At 43.4% G+C, this 24,054-nt stretch overlaps 1 protein-coding gene across 1 annotated transcript in view; it reads right to left on the bottom strand.

The window, feature by feature from the left end:
- The window catches only part of galnt14 (UDP-N-acetyl-alpha-D-galactosamine:polypeptide N-acetylgalactosaminyltransferase 14 (GalNAc-T14)), a 105,604-nt gene that overhangs the window by 71,238 nt on the left and 10,312 nt on the right, over positions 1 to 24,054 (bottom strand). Inside the window, exon 2 of the mRNA XM_021612019.2 lies at positions 17,393 to 17,562. Coding sequence (XP_021467694.2) covers positions 17,393 to 17,562 — 170 coding nt within the window. The remainder of the gene's footprint in view (positions 1 to 17,392; positions 17,563 to 24,054) is intronic.

Below are 24,054 nucleotides of genomic sequence, written 5' to 3' on the forward strand. Positions count from 1 at the left end.
TTTCCCACCTGGTGTTTGTGGGTAGTTGTTTCCTGTTTTGACCGTTCAGGACTTATGCGATTTTTCATTTCTTACATTCATGTTATTTTGTGTGTTCGGTGTTAATAAATTATCATGGACACTTACCATGCTGCGTTTTGGTTCAATCCTTCCTACTCTTCATCCGATGAAGACGAAGATTGTTACAAGGACTGCCCGTGTGGCCCTGCATTTAACCACATATTGGGAAATGTCACGACCTGTAATTGATATGTACGCTTCAATAAATTACATCAATTTGGTTTTTCATTGCGGCCGTCCTCACAACGTTAAAAATGGCCCCAGAGCTCAGCGTAATGGTTTCCTATCATTAACGACATCTATTGGTTGTAGGCGCCCCGGGTTTCTGTATTGATTTACAAATGTAGAGTTTCACTACAGCTGTGTAGGCCATTTGGATGTCATTAAGTCGACCAGTCATAACTTACAACATAATTGGTTCAAGGTACAATTTCACTCACAAATAGCCTTCCAGGAGCTTCAATCAGTGAAAGAGAGAGAAAAATCTTTCCGTGCTGACACTAAAGATTTAGAGCAAGACAAAACTGCAATTATCTGAGTAGCTAAAACGCTGAATGATGGCTCTCTCCAATCCAACGAACTTTGGAAATCAGGGTTCAGGGTGAGATCCGTCTTTATGCAATATTTACTTCCTTAATGATTCAGTAACTGAGATCCATACATTGTTAATTTTCTAAGAGCTATTTCAATGAGGTGTACAGTAGAGTCAGTGTAATCACTACAGGGCCTGTGGCTGTTGGGAGAAAATCTGAACTACAGTAGAATGGGGAGGGAGTTTTGGTCTAATGGTGTAGAGCAGAGATTCAAACCTGTGGTCTGTGGACCAATGGGGGTCCTCTGGGTACAGTAGCTACTGCCATGTGTTTGTCCTGTGGGCCACGGGAGAAAATGTTTGAGAAGCACTGGTGTAGAGAAACCGTCTTTTTATTAAGTTGTACTGTTTTGTATAACATGGCATGTTGGTGTACCAACCTAGTGAGAACCAAACACTCCTGTTGATTCTGTGACATGGCAGTGAGTAGAGCAAGGCACCCAGTGAGCGCTTATCAGTTAATAGCCCTGGGGAAATTCTCTAGTATGCATAGAATCTCTCGGAAATTCTAGCTACTCTGCCTAATGTGTGAGCTGTGTGTACTTTACCTATTACAGCAACAGAGAGACGAGGTGGTGGAGTGAGAGAGAGAGATGAGGTGGTGGAGTGAGAGAGAGAGATGGGGGGGAGTGAGAGAGAGAGAGATGGGGGAGTGTGAGAGAGAGAGAGATGGGGGAGTGAGAGAGAGAGAGAGATGGGGGAGTGAGAGAGAGAGAGATGGGGGAGTGAGACAGAGAGATTGGGGAGTGAGAGAGAGAGAGACGGGTGGAAGCGAGAGTGAGGGAGGGGGAGGCCTAGCGACAGATGTTTGTGTGAGTCTAATTTTACATGTGATTTAATGCTCTGCTAGCTCACCCAGATGAGTCCACCTTCTCATTATCTGTCCCTCTCAGATGGCCACACACACTGACCTGAAGACACCTAAAGAATGGGCCTGCCCACAGCCCACAGCTAATGATCTCTGTGGATTTATCACCTTGACACCAGCTCTGCTCTGTCATCGTTCCACATTCATCTCTATGCAGACTTCAGAATGGCTTGGAATTAACCTTCTTAATCTCTGGACAATGTCATAAAAATCTCTCATGCAAAGCCAACTCTTTAAGTATATTCAAACATTTGGATTATATGCAACCAGGGAAAGGATTAAGCAAATGCTGCGTTCATGTAAAACTGCAGCAGTCTCAATATCATTGAGTCCCCTTTGCTGTCTCAATATATATTGGTTTCTCTGGCTGCCCTGGCTGGACATTGGGGGAATTTCATTCCAGAGAGCAGAGGATGTCAGTACCAGTGGTGCTCCACATTTGGCCTCTTATCTTAGTATGGGGAATCATCTACAATATCCCTCCGTTTCCTCCTGAGTTAGAGTCAACATTAGCCAAGTTCATTTACATTTCTTTATCTCCTCAGAAAATGTTAATCCCACAGCACTAAAATAATCAATCAGGCCAGTTCGTTTTCAACTTCTCAGGCCTAGATATGCAAGCGTGGGGCGACCAATATTCTCCACAGCGATTTAATCTAGCAGATCATTTTATATCAAAGCCAGCTTCCAAACAGGGCTGGGCTGTAGTCCCCAGCAGAATGGGGCTGTTCTACTCTACCTCTTGCTCAGAGCAACGGGAGGGGATGATAAGGATAGGAGGAACATGCTGATATCTGACATCCCCCTGTCAACATGACTCTCAGTCTGCTCCTCCTGGAAACAGAAGAAATGGGCCTGAAAGAGGCTGTTCATATCTGACAATTGTACATCATATGTGAGGATTCACATCAAACAGACAATAATATTGAGCTGGGCGCTACTAAACACACACACGCAAACACACGTACACACATGCACACACACACACACACACACACGCACAGACTCTGACTTGGATTTTCCTTGCCTCTGTTTTCCCTGTTATTCTCTCTGTCACGCCCTGACCTTAGAGATCCTGTTTATGTCTCTATTTTGGTTTGGTCAGGGTGTGAGTTGGGGTGGGTATTCTATATTCTATTATTTGTATTTCTATGTTTTGGCCGGGTAGGGTTCTCAGTCAGGGACAGCTGTCTATCGTTGTCTCTAATTGAGAACCATACTTAGGTAGCCCTTTTTTTCATTTTCCACTTTGTTTTTGGCACACAGCCTGTAGCTTCACGGTTTGTTCTGTAGTGTTTATTGTTTTGTTCGGCGTCTTTTCTAAATAGAATAATATGTACGCTCACCACGCTGCACCTTGGTCCTCTTCATTTAATGGCCGTGACACACTCAAGCAGATGAAACCTTGTTTCTGAGTGTAAAATATGTGACAATGAGCCTCCAACAGTCACTTCTTGAAGCAGCTCGTTTAATGAAAAATATACATGTTTGTGGTATATGTACATACTGTAAGTATGGCTTGAAGAATATCTTAATTTAACTGCAGCCATTTCAGTTTAAGTGAAACAAAATCTATACCTTTATGTACACTTTGATGGCCTTTTGTTCAATGCAGACAGCTGTGGGCAGCTAACTGTTAAAGGCTTTTTCTGTAGCCTTAGAGAGTCTAGACTCTACACCCACACCTTCTCTCTAGCTCACCTCAGACAAAAAACACATTATAGCAAATTAAAGGCACACGCTACAGCAAGAGAGGGCAATCCTATAGTGTTAAGTGTTCAAGTGTATGATCAGATTCCACTAATCCGGGAATGTAAGGGTGGTTCAGAAGCCATTCCTGGTGAAACGAGGGAGGGGGACACTGACAGTCATGGGACACGTCGATGCACTTTAACACAGAGAAAATATAGGTGCAGGGAGTAAAAGATATCGTCTGTAGAAGCCTGCAACAGCCACTGAAAGGAAGCACAGAAAAGAGTCAAAACAAGAAAAAGCAACTGAACCAAAACCACAGAGCCATCCAGAGAGTAAGAGAAAAAAGACTATGGTGTAGCCATGAGGTCTTCTATCCGACAATGGTAATCAGTGGCCCAAAACACACCCACAGTACCAGTCTGTCTGTCATCTGTATCTCCCGCTGGTCACAATGACAGCTCCATACAGGACTACCACAGAGCTTACTAGGTACTTTACTGCTCCTCTCCCTCTCTTTCTCCCTCTTCCTCCCTTACCCACCCCACCTGCGCTACAGGGCCCGGCCCAGCGCATCATGACAAGGCTGGGGAATGGGTTACCGGTGAGGAAGCAGAGGGTAATATAACCCTGATACACAGACAGCAGCGGGAGGAAATGAGGTTTGAAGGAGGTTTCTACAGGAGCAGATGGGTGAGTAGAGAGCATCTGGGCGGAACAAGGAGAGTGTGTAGCAGGAAGAAAACAGTGTTACCTGGTGGATGTGATAGTGGCTATGAAGAGGTGAACAAGGTAAGAGATGTTGGTTGTTATTATTCTCAAACCAACATCATTCAATTTGTCCTACATGGCACTGTAGGGGTATTGACTGGGGAAACCAGCGCTCATACAGTGGGGCAAAAAAGTATTTAGTCAGCCACCAATTGTGCAAGTTCTCCCACTTAAAAAGATGAGAGAGGCCTGTAATTTTCATCATAGGTACACTTCAACTATGACAGACAAAAAAGAAAGAGAAAAGAAAATCCAGAAAATCACGTTGTAGGATTTTTTATGAATTTATTTGCAAATTATGGTGGAAAATAAGTATTTGGTCCATAACAAAAGTTTATCTAAATACTTTGTTATATACCCTTTGTTGGCAATGACAGAGGTCAAATGTTTTCTGTAAGTCTTCACAAGGTTTTCACACACTGTTGCTGGTAGTTTGGCCCATTCCTACATGCAGATCTCCTCTAGAGCAGTGATGTTTTGGGGCTGTTGCTGGGCAACACGGACTTTCAACTCCCTCCAAAGATTTTCTATGGGGTTGAGATCTGGAGACTGGCTAGGCCACTCCAGGACCTTGAAATGCTTATTACGAAGCCACTCCTTTGTTGCCCGGGCGGTGTGTTTGGGATCATTGTCATGCTGAAAGACCCAGCCACATTTCATCTTCAATGCCCTTGCTGATGGAAGGAGGTCTTCACTCAAAATCTCACGATACATGGCCCCATTCATTCTTTCCTTTACACGGATCAGTCGTCCTGGTCCCTTTGCAGAAAAACATCCCCAAAGCATGATGTTTCCACCCCCATGCTTCACAGTAGGTATGGTGTTCTTTGGATGCAACTCAGCATTCTTTGTCCTCCAAACACGACGAGTTTAGTTTTTACCAAAAAGTTATATTTTCCTTTCATCTGACCATATGACATTCTCACAATCTTCTTCTGGATCATCCAAATGCTCTCTAGCAAACTTCAGACGGGCCTGGACATGTACTGGCTTAAGCAGGGGGACACGTCTGGCACTGCAGGATTTGAGTCCCTGGCGGCGTAGTGTGTTACTGATGGTAGGCTTTGTTACTTTGGTCCCAGCTCTCTGCAGGTCATTCACTGGTTCTGGGATTTTTGCTCACCGTTCTTGTGATCATTTTGACCACACGGGGTGAGATCTTGCGTGGAGCCCCAGATCGAGGCAGATTATCAGTGGTCTTGTATGTCTTCCATTTCCTAATAATTGCTCCCACAGTTGATTTCTTCAAACCAAGCTGCTTACCTATTGCAGATTCAGTCTTCCCAGCCTGGTGCAGGTCTACAATTGTACAATTGTGTCCTTTGACAGCTCTTTGGTCTTGACCATAGTGGAGTTTGGAGTGTGACTGTTTGAGGTTGTGGACAGGTGTCTTTTATACTGATAACAAGTTCGAACAGGTGCCATTAATACAGGTAACAAGTGGAGGACAGAGGAGCCTCTTAAAGAAGTTACTTTGAGAGCCAGAAATCTTGCTTGTTTGTAGGTGACCAAATACTTATTTTCCACCATAATTTGCAAATAAATTCATTAACAATCCTACAATGTGACTTTCTGGATTTTGTTTTCTCATTTTGTCTGTCATAGTTAAAGTGTACCTATGATGAAAATTACAGGCCTCTTCTCATCTTTTTAAGTGGGAGAACTTGCACAATTGGTGGCTGACTAAATACTTTTTTGCCCCACTGTATCATGTCGATAAAAAAGTAGTAGGTCTAAATAGTAGGTCTACACTAAAAAACATGTTCAGGTGTTGAAACTGACTTCCTTTAATGTACTTCAGATCGGCCCCTTTCTGAGAGTAATGCAATACTGTTAATCAGGTAATGAAAGCCTGAAGAGGCCAAAGCTGGCATAGCTACAGCACTCATGAATAGCAGGGGGTCTATATTAGGTGCATGACAACATACATTAGCAGTAACCTGATAGACCCCACTGGCACTTTAACAGTTTCTCCTTATGATGTCAGAGGGCACTGGATCAGTCTTATGAGATACCACCAGTCCTATTAAGCAACTCAGACCACAATCAGGAAGTGTAGAACATTCTTACAGACCTCTAACAAGTGTATCAATATGCACCGCCAGCCACACACACACACACACACACAGGATTATTCAGCTGTGACTAGCCCAGAGAGAAGCGTCTGCTAACCAGCTCATTTGAACCCAGACTGAGAGGCCAGATCTTATCAGAAGTTCACTGTGGTATTTTATGTCAATCATCCAGCCAAGGACCTTCCCTCTCTGCAGCCGAGGCACCTGAGAAAGTAGCTGTCAGTGGAGACATGCCGAGGAGGAGTGAGCTGAAATAGAACACCAAGGTGAGACGGGGTGAAACAGACATGACTGACACAGACAGAACCTACAAACTCTCCATCTCTGTGTACAAGACAAGAACTGAGGAAGAGATTTCTGTTACACCGTGAAAATGTCATTAGTCCCACAGCTAAAAATAAGGCGCTGACTATTACGTGTGTAATAGAGGACTCCTTTGTTTTTCCCATTTTTGAGATAATTCAATCAAAGAGTTGAAGCTGGCGTTGATTGCGTATGCCTGGCTGCTCCCTAGAACAACAACAACAGTCCAGAGACAGCAATGTGAACCTAAATCCTGATGAGAGAGAGAGAGAGAGAGAGAGCATTGGGTGTTCTTTGGGGGGTGTGATTGTGAACGGATGTTAAAAATACGTATTATTTCTCAGGATATGTGATTGTGAACGGACGTTGAAAATACGTATTTTCTAGAAGTCAAAATCATTTTCATTTTCGGTTCTGAATGAAAGTTGAAATACATCACCTATTTTTGGAACAGAGTAGGTGAGCGGAGTTGAACGGGATTTAAATCCAACCGCTCCTTCTAACCGCTCCTCTAAAAACCGCTTCTCACTCACAGGAAAAAACACTGCAACTTCAAATTTTCTCGATTCATTAAAATCACAATTTAACCACATTTTGGTGACTATTTGATTCTACCATTTCGTTTTGAAGTATTGAAACCAAACTATATTTGAATGAAAATTATTATAATAAACATGAAAAGGTGAATGTAAGAAACGCTCCTCATTTCAAATAGGCTACATGTCATATTAAACAGCATATAAACACTCTAAATAGGTCAGGACACAGACAGGGAGCCTAAGAAGGAACGTAAATGAATTATTTAGGCTATATTATTTCAATTATTTCAAGGCTATAGCTTACAAAGAAATACATTGTGAAACATTTGCTTGTGCAACATACTAGGCTGGTAGGGAGTCAGGGACATTAAGCAATCAGCATTTAAACAACATCACGTTGTATTAAATCATTATAGTCTATAAATTGCACATATACTGTAGGCTGTGACTTACTTAGAATGAATTACAAATTAAACAAAAAATTCCTTATTAGGCTCAGTCTTTGAATTCATGTTTAGAAATATCAGTTTGGTCAGAGTCTGTGGCTTCGGGCTCATGCGATGGTTCCTGGAGAACAGGCCAGCAGAGGAGAATATCCTCTCCACGCCTGCAGAGCCACTGGAGATGCTAAAACCCTTTCGGACACTCTTGCCAGGCTGGGCAGGGATGCAGATTTTTTTTTTCTATAGGAAGGCCTGAAGGTTTTTAGGCAAAATAACCCAATCAAAACGGAAAGCTTCTTGAAAGTTGCAATATGCCAGGCCTATTGGGCCGAGACTTTTAAGTGATCAGATTTTTGTTTATAAATGCTTTTCTACTTTTCTGACACACTTACTTAGCGATCTACCTCAATCCTTTCTTTTAGCATTTGCACATAGTAAGTACACCACCATGCTTTCGGGATATGCGTCTTTGCAGATTCCAAAAATGATTCTTCAGTTGTGGACATTACATCACCACACTCCCTCTCATGCTCTTGGTCCTCCTCCTCTTTGTAAGTCACCTTGATTTTGCACCTGTGTGTTTTATCCGACTGGACCAAAAATCTATGTCCGTGGACGTGAAAATCAAGGCCGGTGCGGACTATACCAAAAAATTACTTCCGGACAGACGTGCTTACTGAGGTGTAGCCTACAGTGTTGGCCCGAAATGGAATTTTATGATTGCCCGTCTATGTGATAGGCCTAACGTTTGTAAAACACCACAAAAAAAGACGGCTGGTCCACACAGGACAAGAAAAAGATGTCCAAAAGACATCGGTGTCAGTCCCTGCTTACTGGGGTGTAGTTTACAGTATCGTTCCCCAATGGAATCTTGTGAATGCCCATCCATGTGGTAGGCCTACCGTTTGTAAAATAGGCAGTTGCATTGGCTTTACTAGTCCTGATTCCTGTGACTAATCAATTTGGCTATTTAAGCTCTGAATATCCTTCCCAACTTTATCAGGAGTTTTCCTGAGCCTATTTGCAATGAGAATCAATGTGTTTACAGTGGAAATGCAGAAATATTTTATTTTTCACTATGATCAGCTCATCGAAAATGTACAGATAGAAACTTGACACTACTGATAATGACAATCTAGACCATGGGGTGAAACTCCTTTGTTTTGTTTTTACCAGTCAAGAACAAATTCTTATGTACAATGACGGCCTAACCCGGCCAAACCCTAACCCGGACAACGCTGGGCCAATTGTGCACTGTCCTATGGGTTTCCCAATCACGGCCGGTTGTGATACAGCCTAGAATCGAACCAGGGTCTGTAGGGATGCCCCTAGCACTGAGATGCAGTGCCTTAGACCGCTGCGCCACTCCTGGACTGTAGTTATGAGTAGCCTGATTTTCCATTCCATATTGCCATTTCACTTTGACTGCATGGGAATGGACAAGTGAAATATTTTGCACCCCTGCCTTTAACATAGTTGGCACTGCTTATCATAGTACAGCATTAGCACTCACCTAAAATGCCCATACGCCTGGCCCGGCTGATCAGCCTCCTCCTCGTCTTTCATCTGCCCTCCACTCGGCTCTATTAGCCCACACCATTTGCATGAATTATTTCATTAGGCAGCAGGACAAGAAATAAGATTAAAAAAGAGAGACAAAAGAGAGGGGACACGACAGTGAAACGGCCCTGGAGGATAATACCAGACCTCTCAGGCTTCTGACAGCCCAATTTCCTCTCTTTCACATCACAGGACCGGAGAAAGCAGCCAGGGGGCCCTGCTGGCGTTAATCAGGGGCCCTCTCTCTCTTTCACTTTAGTCTTTGATGAGACTGCCATAAAGAGGGAAACACTGATCCATCTCTCTGTGCCTGTCTCTGTCTTTGTCTCTCTGCCCCCCTCTCTCTCGCTCTCTCCTTTCTTTCTTTCTTTCTTTCTTTCTTTCTTTCTTTCTTTATGCAGAGTGCAGTCCGAAGTCCACCATAGTGCAGGGGGTGTATGGTGCAGCAGGATGCTGGAGAGGGAAAAAGAGGGCATTCTGCTCAGCCACTCTGTAACCTGAGTCACGGGTCACTGGCTGGGACTGAACAGACCATGGCTGAACCCCAGTCCCAGCCACATGATCACAGGTCCTGGTTAAACTAGCTCCAGTTAAGGAATGGTATAGTTGTTGTGTGTACTAGTGCAACAGCAGAGGTAGAGATTGTGTAATGTCTATGTAAAAAAATACATTTTGGTAGCCAGCATTGTATTATATTTCAATAATCAATACAGCCCCCTTTTTTAAATCAAAGGTGAAGAATTCCCCTTCTTAGAAGAGAACTCACCCTGTCGAATAGCCTCCCTGGCATCTTAATCAAGCCTGTGGAGCTGTGTGAGCTGCAACAATGTTTTACTAGGAGACTGACAGGAGTTGAATGATTCATGTTGGATTTAGGTAGAGTGGATTGCAGGCTCTACACACAACAAGAGGTGGAGGACATTATTGTATATAGATGATGGTAGTTTATTTTTAGAGTCAACATTGAGCTGTTCAGGTATAAACAGGCAGGCCATAAGTGAGTCAGTAAAGACTGCTATATTTTCAGGACACATTTAGACCGAGCTACAACAACAACCCAGGTGGTAGCAGAGAGAGCAATTAACTTATTTTCTGCACTGTGTTTTCTGTGTAATTACTAAAGCACCGCGCAGCAATGGAGATCGATGGCTGACTGACAGGCGGAGGGAGGGGAGTCTGTGGGGAAATATGGAGAGCAAACTTCCTCCCTAAGCACAGCTGCCTTCCTACACCGCCCGCACTGAGCCACCCTGCACAACATACCAAATGTCACAGCAACGTTTCCCCCCACTCTCAAAGCAGCCTAGCTACCAGGAAGAAAGGCACTAGGTGTGGTGACTGCTATGAAAGGCTTTGCTCTAGGAACGTCACTCTGGGTTGAAGGCAGGCAGGCAGCTCGTAACACAATATACTGGGTTAGTGTCTGTCTGCAGGGAGGAATGACAGTGGTGAATATTCACTGGCATCAATTCAACATAAATATTACAGTGAAATGAGACGTGTCAGACATCGTGAGGAAATACAGTATTTTCAGACCTGCTGAAATGGCATAATGCGGCTGAGGTTTCTGTTTTAGAGTAAATATGAATCCCTAAACAAAGGCTGGATGCCAGTCCCAGTTTTTTAAACTGTTTTGATGTGTGTCCCAGAAGGTGGCGAGGCTGCTTGTGTAATAGCAAAGGTCCCGGTGACCGGCTGACCGTAGATCTGGTGTCAGCCAAATACAGAGGAGCAATCAATACCTGACTCATTTCTACCGCACACACACACAGTCACACACACACAGTCGCACACACACAGTCACACACACACACACACACACACACACACACACACACACACACACGCACACACATTTCCTCCTCTCTCCGCAGTGGGACCTCAAAGAAGCGAGAGGGAGTGAGACAAGTGGTTGTCTTGTAAGCGATGGAGCGATACGATGGCTGACAGACAGGTTGAAGCCAGGTAAATGTGTGGACAAGCCTGAGGCTCCCTGTGACTGACCTGATCAATGACACAGGAAGGAAGGGCTTTCTACCCTAAGCTCAAAAGCAACAACCAACCTCCATTCAAAAAGCTCCAGTGTCATACCTGGAGAAAAGCTTTAACTCGCAATTTGGCTTTTCAAACTGGATCATTGTGGTTAGATTTGTGCTCAAAGTACATGTTTGTAGATCACGAAATGCAAATAACTGTTTCTGTGGAAAGCTTTTCCATTTATCCTCACGTATCCTCAATGTAAGAAATTGATATTTCTTCTCTCTGTGTTTCGTAATTTTCCTTCAATTCGCAAGAGGATAAATGTATCTCACAGGAGAAAGCATACGAGCGAGCAAAAAAACGTCCCTATGTCTCTCCATGTGGTAGCCATCTATCTGATGCTCTCTGGTCCAAACGAGTATGACATTGTTGCCGTCCGTAGCATTGAAGGCAAGGGAAGCCAGCAAGCATCTGGCCTCCCTTGATAAAAAAAAAGTATAAAAAATGTGTCAATCAACATTGAGCGAGCTCACCAAAAATAAAAAATTAAAAGTGTCAAAGGAAGCCAGCTTGGACTTTGGCGTCACTCATATCAAATCCCATTGAGAGCCTACGTCAATGACAGAAAAACTTGAATTGTTGCATCTCGTTGTGTTGTTGTCCTAGCTAGCTAAAATTGACTCTTTCCTAAATTAGCCATGGATGGAGATGGGGATTTGGACTTGTGGTTTTACTTAATTCTCCATACTGGCCAATGATTATAACAGCGATTCTGATCCAACCATTAGTTCGTACATTGTTGTGCCCCTGGCCTGAGACGATGGAAGTTCAATATGTAGCTAGATGTAGAAGGCTAATATTAACCAGCTAACGTTGCCCATGAATGGAAGTTAGGCTAGCGAGCAAGCATTTCAGCCAGGTAGCCTAGGACAACAAAAAATACAAGTGTTTGCTGTATGACAGAGTCATAGACAGGTTCGTCAACTTGAAAGAAATGAAGATGGAATTGACGTTTCTCTACAAGTAGGGTGAGTCAACATGATTTTTCTACTTACACGACGTCCGCGCGAGACACACACAAAGATATCCGATCCATGGACAGCCAAGTCATATTTAGCCTACATTGATTGAACTAAATCGTTTTTGGTATACTTTAGTTGTCACTGTATTAGACTAAGCATAGAAGATTTGATTATGTTTGTCATGTCTACTCCAGCTCCTCTGCTCCGGCGTTCGATGTCACCGGTTTACTAACCACCAGTCCTGGCAAACCATCATTACGCACACCTGGCAACCCTCATTACGCACACCTGGCAACCCTCATTATGCACACCTGCGCCCCATCATGAGGCCACCTGGACTCCATCAACTACCCTGATTACTCGCCCTTTATCTAGCACTCCCTAGCATCACTCTTCAGGCAGTATTGTTTCTGTCCAGACATGCTCTTGTTTTGAATCACTATATGTTCATTATTATCATTAAACTCACCACCTTCACCTGCTTTCTGACTCCCAGCGTCACCGTTACAATGTTGAAATGTTGAAGTTGAGTGGTACTGGAATAGTGGAGGCAGCTCCTGTTTTCTTTGTGACTTGCGGTAACTCTCCATGGTTCTAAATCAATAGTTGTTTAGTGGGGTGAAAATATCGTAAACATTAACTTGCTTGACCATGTTGATAGTCATGTTTGTTACATGCAATACGCTTTGTGGAATTCACTGGACAGATGTTGCTCTCAAGTTTTGGGATGAAACAAATGTGTGGTTGAATTTATTCTACCAGTGTGTCTTCTTATTGTTATTGGCCTTAGGCCTATATATCACGGTCACAAGGCATATGAACTAAGAGGTTATCGAGGAAACAACGCAATTATCACAACACATAGGTTGCAATGGCTTTTTGTCTGGCTTCCACTGCTACTTCCTCTCTTGTGTATCCAAAAGATACTAACTCATAACGCAGTTTCCTTGTTTAAACTTTCATGGTTTTACAGTAAACTGGGCCTTCAAAAAAGCTAGCTGACCCAGATTGGGGTGTTCAGTTGTTCATATGAAAATATCCCATAGCTGTAAGCAATTTAAAGAAATGTTACAAATCGGTAATTGACCCATTTTTATCAACATTGCAGCAGCCATCTCCCCACCAGTGAAAATGCATAAAACAGATGTGAGGATCAGCACATGTCCAACCAGATAACTAAACTCAGAAAAAAAAAATCCTCTCACTGTCAACGGCGTTTATTTTCAGCAAACTTAACATGTGTAAATATTTGTATGAAGATAACAAGATTCAACAACTGAGACATAACCTGAACAAGTTCCACAGACATTGGACTAACAGAAATTGAATAATGTGTCCCTGAACAAAGGGGGGGGGGGGTCAAAATCAAAAGTAACAGTCAGTATGTGGTGTGGCCACCAGCTGCATTAAGTACTGCAGTGCATCTCCTCCTCATGGACTGCACCAGATTTGCCAGTTCTTGCTGGCAATGTTACCCCACTCTTCCACCATGGCATCCGCAAGTACCAGGACATTTCTGGGGGAATGGCCCTAGCCCTCACCCTCCTATCCAACAGGTCCCAGACTTGCTCAATGGGATTGAGATATGGGCTCTTCGCTGGCCATGGCCGAACACTGACATTCTTGTCTTGCAGGAAATCACGCACAGAACGACAAGTATGGCTGGTGGCATTGTCATGCTGAAGGGTCATGTCAGGATGAGCCTGCAGGAAGGGTAACACATGAGGGAGGAGGATGTCTTCCCTGTAATGCACAGCTTTGAGATTACCTGCAATAACAACAAGCTCAGTCCGATGATGCTGTGACACACCGCCCCAGACCATGACGGACTCTCCACCTCTAAATCGATCCCGCTCCGGGGTACAGGCCTTGGTGTAATGCTCATTCCTTCGACGATAAACGCAAATCTGCGATCACCCCTGGTGAGACCAAACCGCGACTCGTCAGTGAAGAGCACTTTTTGCCAGTCCTGTCTGGTCCAGCGACGGTGGGTTTGTGCCCAGAGGTGACGTTGTGGTGATGCCCTAACCTTACAATAGAGGTGACGTTGTGGTGAGGCCCTGCCTTACAATAGGCCTTCAAGCCCTCAGTCCAGCCTCTCTCAGCCTATTGCGGACAGTCTGAGCACTGATGGAGGGATTGTGCGTTCCTGGTGTAACTCTGGCAGTTGTTGTTGCCATCCTGTACCTGTTCCGCAGGTGTGATGTTCGGATGTATCGATCCTGTTCAGGTGTTGTTACACGTGGTCTGCCACTGCGAGGACGATCAGCTGTCCATCCTGTCTCCCTGTAGTGCTGTCTTAAGCATCTCACAGTATGGACATTGCAATTTATTGCCCTGGCCACATCTGCAGTCCTAATCAAATCAAAATCAAATCAAATCAAATGTATTTATACAGCCCTTCGTACATCAGCTGATATCTCAAAGTGCTGTACAGAAACCCAGCCTAAAACCCCAAACAGCAAGCAATGCAGGTGTAGAACCACGCCTCCTTGCAGCATGCCTAAGGTAAGTTCACGCAAATGAGCAGGGATCCTGGGAATCTTTCTTTTTATGTTTTCCATAGTCAGTAGAAAGGCCTCTATAGTGTCCTAAGTTTTCATAATTGTGACCTTAATTGCCTACCGTCTTTAAGCTGTTAGTGTCTTAACGACCGTTCCACGGGGGCATGTTCATTAATTGTTTATGGTTCATTGAACAAGCATGGGAAACAGTGTTTAACCCTTTACAATGAAGAACTGTGAAGTTATTTGGATTTTTATGAATTATCCTTCAAAGACAGGGTTCTGAAAAAAAGTTTCTTTTTTTGCTGAGTTTATAATGAAGGGCAAAAAAATCTAAAATGAAATTAAAACTTCTAACATTACACTATAATGTTTGTGATGAAGACAAACATCTCTCTTTCTCCTTGGTTTGGTCTGAGCAGTTCAGATGGATAAAATAAGCAGCGTTTGCTGCTGAGGCTAACAAGCAGACGGCTCCTGAGTGCTGGAGACAAACGCACCGCTCATAGTGAAAATCAATAGAGGTCCTTCGATTCTCACCCTTCAGTCCAGGGTGGATGGGAGAAACCGTGGGAGATGGGAATATGGCTGAGAGGCGCGTCAGTGTCCTTAACTGTCTACCAAAGTCAAGAAGAACTGAGTGGGCCTAGAGCCAGGACCATACTGAGCCTGAGATCTCTACACACAGCAGGGTCATACACTGTACTGTAGGCGTTGGAAACAATTGCTTGTTATACACATGGGCACACACACATGCAACAAAACAACATCCACAGAATACACACACGCACACAGCTTAAGCAGCTAATAGTCCTAAAAACACACTGGAAAAGAAGCTTAACATCACTGTCAAATTAGGTTGAAATAGCATTGTGCTCTAAAAATGAACATTTCATGCCAGCAGATTAGTCTGTGTAAAGTAACATGATTTTCTCGCCTCCTAAGGGTTTTAGTATGTAAGTTAAATATTTAGAGGGTAGGCTGTGTCAGCATAATGTTAAACTGGTTTCATTACTGAAAACATCACATCAGTGAGTAGGTCATTGCCAAGTCTGTGTTTATACTGTATGGTCAAAAATCATCCTATGATATTTGCAAACAGGGTGTTTGATATCTGCGGGTTTTCCACTTATAGTAGCATGCAGGGCGGTCCTGGCCGTTCTGCCGCCCTAAATACGTATTTTATAGACGTTGAAGTTAGGTTTAATTCAGGTTCTGAATACTTACAGTATTTTCTGGACGTTGAAATCAGGTTCATTTTCAGTTCTGAATGAAAGTTGAAAATACGTACAGTACCAGTCAAAAGTTTGGACACATCTACTCATTCCAGGACTTTATTTTTTACTATTTTCTACACCGTATAATAATAGTGAAGACATCAAAACTGCTTGTAATAAATGTACGGATATAAACTTGAAACTACTGATCATGATATTTTACCCTATGGGATGAAACTAGGGGACAGTAGTTGTGAGTAACCTGATTGTCCATTCCATATTGTCCATTTTACTCTGACCTGTCCTGTTGTTTGTTAACATGTCAGCACATTTTACTCTGACCTGTCCTGTTGTTTGTTAACATGTCAGCACATTTTACTCTGACCTGTCCTGTTGTTTGTTAACATGTCAACACATTTTACTCTGACCTGTCCTGTTGTTTGTTAACATGTCAGCACATTTTACTCTGACCTGTCCTGTTTGTTAACATGTCAGCAGCACATTTTACTCTGACCTGTCCTGTTGTTTGTTAACATGTCAGCACATTTTACTCTGACCTGTCTCCTGTTGTTTGTTAACATGTCAGCACATTTTACTCTGACCTGTCCTGTTGTTTGTTAACATGTCAGCACATTTTACTCTGACCTGTCCTGTTGTTTGTTAACATGTCAGCACATTTTACTTTGATTGGGCGCAATTTAGGTTAGGCTATTTGATCAGAGAAACCTGCATGATGTAAAAGGTTTCCGTCTCATTACATTGTCAAACATTTTATCTCCAGCCTGTAGGCTACAGAAAAGGCCACCCTCTTTCTACAATATCCTCTATCTGTTACATGATTTATGTTAGATACTCTTTTTTTGACAAAATGTTGGTGGAGCGCCGCAGTGATGAGTCTCTCCAACAGCACCCTGGAGAGGCGCGCTGGGAATGGACAAGATAAATATTTTGTGTCCCGGCCTATGACAAAGTGGGCACTGCTTATCACCGGGTGTCATAAGCGCTCACCTATAAAGCCCATATGCCATTGGTTGAGAGAAATTGACATTGTTTTTGGGCAGAATTATGTGAGGTTTTATGGGTTGTTGGAGGTGCGTGTTGGTCAGTTTAGCTCAGATAATGCCGCCCTCGTCAATCTGCTGCCACAGGCGGCCACCTAATCCTGCCTTATGAGCAGGCCGGCCCTGGTAGCATACTCTGTGTTCTTTTCATTCTCGTGGAAATCATTGTAAAAGCAGAGGCTTTCTTTGATGGATTCATGTAGAATTAGTTGGTTAATGGTATTTGAGACATCAGCAGTGCAGTGAGGATTTGAATAATATCCACTTTAAGACTAAAGGCCTTAGTCTTATTGGAGGCATACAAATGAAGGCAATGTTATGGGAGCAATGATGTAGGAGTGTTTTCACACAAACTGCTAAAGCGCATGTGGCAATTATCTCTTTCTATGCAGCTTGTAGCTGCCACTACACAGCCTTCCCTCTGACACGTCAACTACCTCTCATCTGCTAAAAACCATGTCCTCCTCCCCAGGAGGAGCAGAGCCACAACGTGGGGAAACAAGCCATCATTAGCTTACACAGAAGTAGATACATGCAGCCCTGTCACAGCCAGTGATCTGGCATAATATGGGCTATTTAGACGGATATTTTTCATCCTCGCAAATGCCTTCTTGCATACTTAAACACACACATGCGTGTACATGAACACACACACACACACACACATCAATGGGCTATGTAAGTGTACTGTGCTGTGTAGGTTACCTGTAATGTCGTGTGTCTCTGAGAACTCTGTTGCTGGGTATCCTCTCACTCTCTCTTTGGTTGAAGGCATACAGTTTGTAAGGGTCCTGTCCTGGTTTCCATCGCCTGGCGTTAAGGTAGTTCTTCTCTTCAAACTCTTCCAGGAGGTCGTCCCATTCTGCCTCCGAGATCTGAAACATAAAAACATTCAACTCATCACACAAACACTGTAGAAACTCAACAACTTGCTGGGGTAGAATTCACTTTCAAACATGCAATAAAACCCCAGTTTCCAACTGTGGAAGTTGTGCTGTAAGCTCATGTGCAGGTTTTTGGCTTGGTATGATATTAAATTAAGTCTACACTGTCATAAATATAACAATTGATGGCAGCATTTTGGCAAGTCCTCATCCTCGCAAGAACTCCTCAACATAACGACGACAATTCGACAACCATGCAGACAAACAGGCAGACGATGCACACACACCTCCGCATTTGCTGGTGCAGAATCTGGAGGGCGTATCAATTATAGTCTAATAAAACCAGCCTATTTTGTGAAGCAGCAGCAGCTTGAAATCACCCATAAACCGGAGCCTCATATTTCCTGTTATCATTTTCTTACTGTTGTTGCTGATGTGCCACATTCGGCAGCTCCAGCCATTAGGACTGAAGGTAGCCAGAGGTATATGTTCCACTCAGCCTGGATGATGCTGGTGATTAGCAAGCTAGCAGGTTGCTAGTTTCTCCCGATTACAGTTTGAATGGAGTCTACTGAAAAATCCCCAGCACAGGCTCATAAACACACGCACGCAAACACACAAACACTTATCCTACTGCAAGCCCAGAGTAGAGGCAGGCAGGCAGCAGGGGAGGGCTCTGGGTGAAGCTGTCATGTCCCCCATGGCCTGGGGTAACAAAAGGCAGCCGACTTTGTGACTGAAGGATTACAAGGCTCATGAATCACTGCCTGCTGATGCTGAGTGATTAAATCTGATTTCCATGCAATGCAGCGCAGGGGTAATTGTTGGTCATTGAGAGAATAATAAAGCCTACTAATATGTTCCCTGGCCAAGGGCTTTTTGCATCAATGCACCAGAAACTTAATCCACCTTCAGGAAGAACCTGCTGGAGGTCGTGGCAAGGAGTTGGCTCTCTGTTTTGCATACAAAACGCAGCAAATGCAATGTCATCTTTTTAAGAAGAATGACATAGCCTAGAGTCCTCAGGCAAAACTCAGGGGAGATGCAGGTAGCCTGAGGGAGCTATTCCAGAATTCCATCTTTTATTTCATTGTGCTTTTGTTTGTGGCCTATACACCTGGAACGGAGAATCTGCTCAAGGTCCTGTGGATTCATTATATTTACCAGACTTGTCTCCCGGCGCCATCGTTATGACGCCTAGCCAGCCGTCTCAATGCCTCTTCCCATTACACAAACAGACATTAAATAAATGACCTCCAGAAACAGGAATCATGTAATAATGTCAAAACGCAGCATTATCTTATTGAACACTACAAAACAACTAAATATCCCATTACTTTCCCTGACATGACTGCTTCCATTTAAATCACAATGGGAAGGGCAGTATTAATTTCATACACAGGTGATGAAATGGTGATGCTATTTATTGCTTGCTCGTAAGAAGGATCATTTCACGAGACAAAGCCATTGAGGAGACGATGCAGTAGATGGAAGGTGATGGGGTTCGAACCTAAATGAGGCGATACAAGCACAAGGGCACTTGGCAATGACCACAGAGCCATAGGGGGGCAGCTCACATCAGCTCCTCTGTCGTAACTGGCCAAGCCCATTATTCCCAGAGGACACTGCTGGCCTGTGACTGTGAGAAGAGACTGAGAAGAGACAGGAAAGAGAAAGGGAGGAAACAAAGGAGAGGAGGAGAGAGAACAGGGGAAAGACTAGGGTAAACAAGTTGGGAGATAAGTGGGGCATCCTACCCACATTAGGAGGACAGTAAATTAGTCGTTAGGGTCTTTAAAGCCGGCTATCTGTCCGTCCGTGCGGTGGGTCAATTCCCTCGTTAGCATGCTGCCGATATCTTTCACGGCCTTGTCAGTCTGGCGGGAGATGTCATGCTCTGCCACTTTACAAGACTTACAACAGCATCCTACAAGCCTGTAATAGAGGTGGATAATTGCAGATGTCTGCTTTCTGCATTAGTTAGACCAAATGGCTGGGGGGCGCAAACTGGCAAAATACAAGATAATATATTTTCATTAAGGCATATCTTTCTGTTATATATTTCCCATAATAAAAGTTGATGTAGTAAAAGGGAGTTATGTGTCCAGAATATTTGAGGATGAAATCTGTTTTCTTCATTTAATGATCTCTACAGAATGAAGTTATCTGAATGCAGACAAATTCAACTCCCCAAAAAGCTTGAGAACAACATTGACACGTCACCAATGAATGTTTTGCCTTCAGAGGTTTTCTCAGAGTTACGATGGTTGACAGCTGAATCCACAGAGGGAATGCTAAACTGGTGCTCACCTATTCACTTTGTCATCTCCAGCAGTATCAATCTCACCCCATGATGCCACCCACCAATCTGGGCAAAGTGGTTGTGTTTTATTGGCCCAGGCAGCAAACAGAATTCAATTCTAATTGGACAACACAGACAATCTACCTGCAAATCGATCTGTCACAACAAAGTTCAGCGGCTTGAGCAAATTCCAACAGTCCCTAGCAGCCGACCAAGGATCCATTTCTCAAGAAAGAACCGGGTGAGCCTCAAGATTGGAATTCCCCCGGGCTGCCAGGCAAGGCAAGGCCTCCAGAAATACCCCTGTCTTTGGTGCAGTCATCATCCTGCCTTTGCCTCTCCTCTGTTGTTGAGGCAGGAGTGAGGCAGGCAGCTCAGCCACCAGAGAGCCAGGTTTCATGTGGAGGATACTGCAGCCTAATTGGATGTGATGCCTTGGTGGAGGGAGAGAGGGAGGGAGGGAGTGAGGGAAGGAGGGAACAAGTGAGACAGAGCAGCGCAACATTTCAACCTCCAGCAGTTAGCGGGCTCGCCTGGCTCCCTCCTCAGACAGAGATGTGTGTCCTAATGAGTTGTGGATGACAGAGGGAGCTGTAATGGGATCCTAGCCCCCCCCCTCAACCCCTCTACTCCTCCCTGTGTCTGGTATGTGTGTTTGTGTATGTCAGTCCTATTTCAACACCCCTGAACTCCACCGCAACCCTTCTTACCCAACAGAGATAACTAAAGGAAAACTATAACAGGGGGAATCTCTTCATAGTCTGTCTATATAGTCTTGGTGGTACGATAGGAGGTGCACATCCGTATAGCTCCAGTATCAAAGCTATGCAGTAATAATTGCACAGCCTCCTGTGACTCACAGCCAGGTAATGAGATGAACCCTAGCAGCTCATTTACAGATCTCTGTCTGGCTCGTCTTATCTCAGATGTGATGTTCAGGACTGCACAGTGCACGCACGCACGCACACACACACACTGACACACCCACTGACACACATACACACACACACACACACACATATATTATTAGGAGTCCACGTGGTGGTATTATTTAGTGCTGGGGGTCATAGCTCATAAACCAGCGGATGATAAAGTACAAATGAGAGCCAAGACCGAGCTGACAGCCCAGACACAAATAACATTAAGAGGGCGTGGAGAGTCCAGCACAATAACACACATCCTGTCTGGTTGATTTATCCCTGAGACCTACAGGCTCATTCATCATCCTACTGGTCACATTAGGACTAATGCCTCAGCCCTTTACACCACTATCATCATAATGTGTCATCTCTATTTTTTGTTGCGTCTCTGATGTCATCAGAGCAATAGAGATATCGAAGTTCCTGGGCATGGTGCATGGTGGGTAAATTATAGATGCGTGTCTGGTCCACTGCAGGAATAGTTTCCACCTGCCCCAGGTACCACAGAAACAGTCAGTCATTATGGCGGGCAGAGGCAGCCCTGACCTATAGAATGTTAACACATCCTCTTGCTGATGACAGCCAATTCCCTTTTTCAACTTTCAGGGTTAGCACAATGTGCAGAGGTGATTGCTTAGGGAGGGAAAATTCCCCTCTGTGATGCATTCTCCTCCCTGCATTGGAGGGTAAACAGAGAAATACAGAGACTAGGAGTATGGACAGAAATGTTAATCGCAACACAAAATGCAATTCATTGGATGTTTCATACAGTCGGTGTCACCTGAAAGACTCATCTGTACCTGGTGTGTGGGCCAAAGTAATCCTCCTTCTCATAGTCATTGCCTTTATCCCTGCCCTTTGTCGAGGGCCACATTGATTCAAGGTGGAAAAGCAGGATACATAGAAATAGTATCATTGCATCATCGTCATTCATTTTTCAAAACAGTTTTACTTAGTTTGACTTGTTTTTCTGCTTTTCTGAGCTAGTCCTTATTTAGCTTGGTTTCTGCCCAACAATGCAGAGCAGGGGTGTGTCAATATTGGTGACAGGACTATCTTAAAGGAACACAATCAAGTAAACCAGCACAGTCATCAATTAAGAGCCTGGGGAAATCTATTGCCGCACAACCAAAGACCATTTTTACATTGTTTTCTGTTTGCACCAATCTATCTCTGTCTAATGCTATCTTTATTTTTCAATGGGTACTGTTGGAGTGGTGCCTGGCGCTATACAGGATGGAGAAAACACAGTCAGTCATATGAATCATTGCAGGAGGGTAAGAGGGTGTGATATTGGTCTAGCAGCTGTTATGTGGAATGTGCTGTTTTCTGCGACTGCGTGTGTGTGTATGTGTGCGTGTCTGTATGTGTACAAGTATGAGTCAAAAGCATGTCTAAATGTGGGAGGCGTGGTCAAGTATAAGTAAATACAAACAGAAATAGGCTATCCTCCTGAGATCCAGCAAAAAAAAAGGGTTTCAATTATTATAATTGTTTACATCGCGGTGAAACAAATATTTTACAAAGAAAACATAATTGTTTATTTAATTTATGTATTTGTATTTTATGTGCACTGTAGCGCAAATAAGGAATCGATTGATAGTAAATATGAAAAATGTAACCTTACAGTAGATAGGTAGTAGGTAAACACAGTTGCCGCATCCACTACAAAGGACATTTATAAACAAACAAAATATTACACTGCTCTGAAAACTCACCAAACTATTCCTGAGATATTTTCTCAATAATAATCCATTTGAAAAGCACAACCTTTCTTCTTATCATATAATATGCTGATTGGGCTGGCAGACATTGTGAAAAATCAGTAAGAGAAAGTTATCCAGGTCACACCCCCACACATGTGATATCAGTGAAAAGCCCAGAATGTCCTGTCAAATGTACAATAGGACGTATCACAGTGGCATGTATGGCCTCAAAGATGAAGACCAAAAACCAATGTCCCTTAGAGTGGACAAAAATCAATTGCTGGGTCTCTTTGAGTGCTTTTCCCTGAGCAGGCCTCCATTCTGGGAACAGACAAGTGTTTTTTTTTATTATCAACACATTATAGCTATATTGACTTATCCATCATACCTTGTACTAAAGCATAATGACATTAAAACATCTAATGTTTCCCTACAAATACTATAAATGGCTCTCAGTCTCATATATAAAATCCCATGCAAATCAAATGGGTGTGTATAAAGTTGATCATTCACTGGTCATTTTATTTAGCCAGAGTAGCAGTGGAAACTGGGCATAGTGGGTCTAGTTCAAACATGAAGAAGTGGTTCTAAAATAATCAACAATAGAATTTGAGCTACACAGCACTGGAACCAATTGTGATTAATCAAGACTCAATCATCCTGTATGAGAGCTGAGCCGGCTGATGTGTGTATTAAATATTCCCTTTGATTCCAAAAAGAGATGTTCTATTTCATTAAGCTATTTTTTGCTTTCCTGCGCTTGGCATCTGAGATAAGCAACTTCTCAATTTTTGACCTAGCGTAAACACAGCAAAATTGTTTATAGAAGAGTTTGCCTCTTGCCTCTTTTGATCACTGATGTACTGGGTTATAGCAGGCTTACTAAAATTCTGCGTTCTGGTTGACAACTTGTTGACTTTGCCATGATTAGCTGCTGCATGTGGACCACTTAAAATGAATGGAAATTGGATGCATGGATTGTTAATTTCTCACGAAACTACCATACTAAGTGAGTCATTTTTAATTGGTAACCCTGTGGATGACTCCACTCCAGGGTGGGGGTATGTAATGGACCCTATGCTGTATTTCAAGTTTACTAAAGCACATAATATGCCACCTGAATCTAATTTTGTTTACTTAATCAAATCTATTCAGGGCTTTTCTCCGTCCCCCTTCCCCTAAACTGCTTTCCTTCAATTTTATCACTGAATATGTATGACCCATTGCTACTTATTACTGGGGGGGGGGGGGGGGGGGGGGGGGCATTGCAATCATGGCTGCATACGTGATCTGCAAGCAAGATATATGCAACATTTTCTCATTTTGCTAAGGTCATGAAATAGAAAAAAAATCAAAATAAAAGAGCATCAAGGTTTCTATGGTTGAAATTGTCCTCCTGTTGCCGTCCGTGCTGCTGCTTCCCGGGTTCTATATTGAATTAGAGAGCATGTCTTTCAAGCTGGGGAAACAATAAAGCAACAGAAAATGTCAGGTGACCCTTCCACTCTCTCCCTCTTCTCCCTCTTCCAGTAGGCTTCAGAAGAACATCAGTGGA

Source organism: Oncorhynchus mykiss, chromosome 8 (assembly GCF_013265735.2).
Source record: "Oncorhynchus mykiss isolate Arlee chromosome 8, USDA_OmykA_1.1, whole genome shotgun sequence".
Lineage (NCBI taxonomy): Eukaryota > Metazoa > Chordata > Actinopteri > Salmoniformes > Salmonidae > Oncorhynchus > Oncorhynchus mykiss.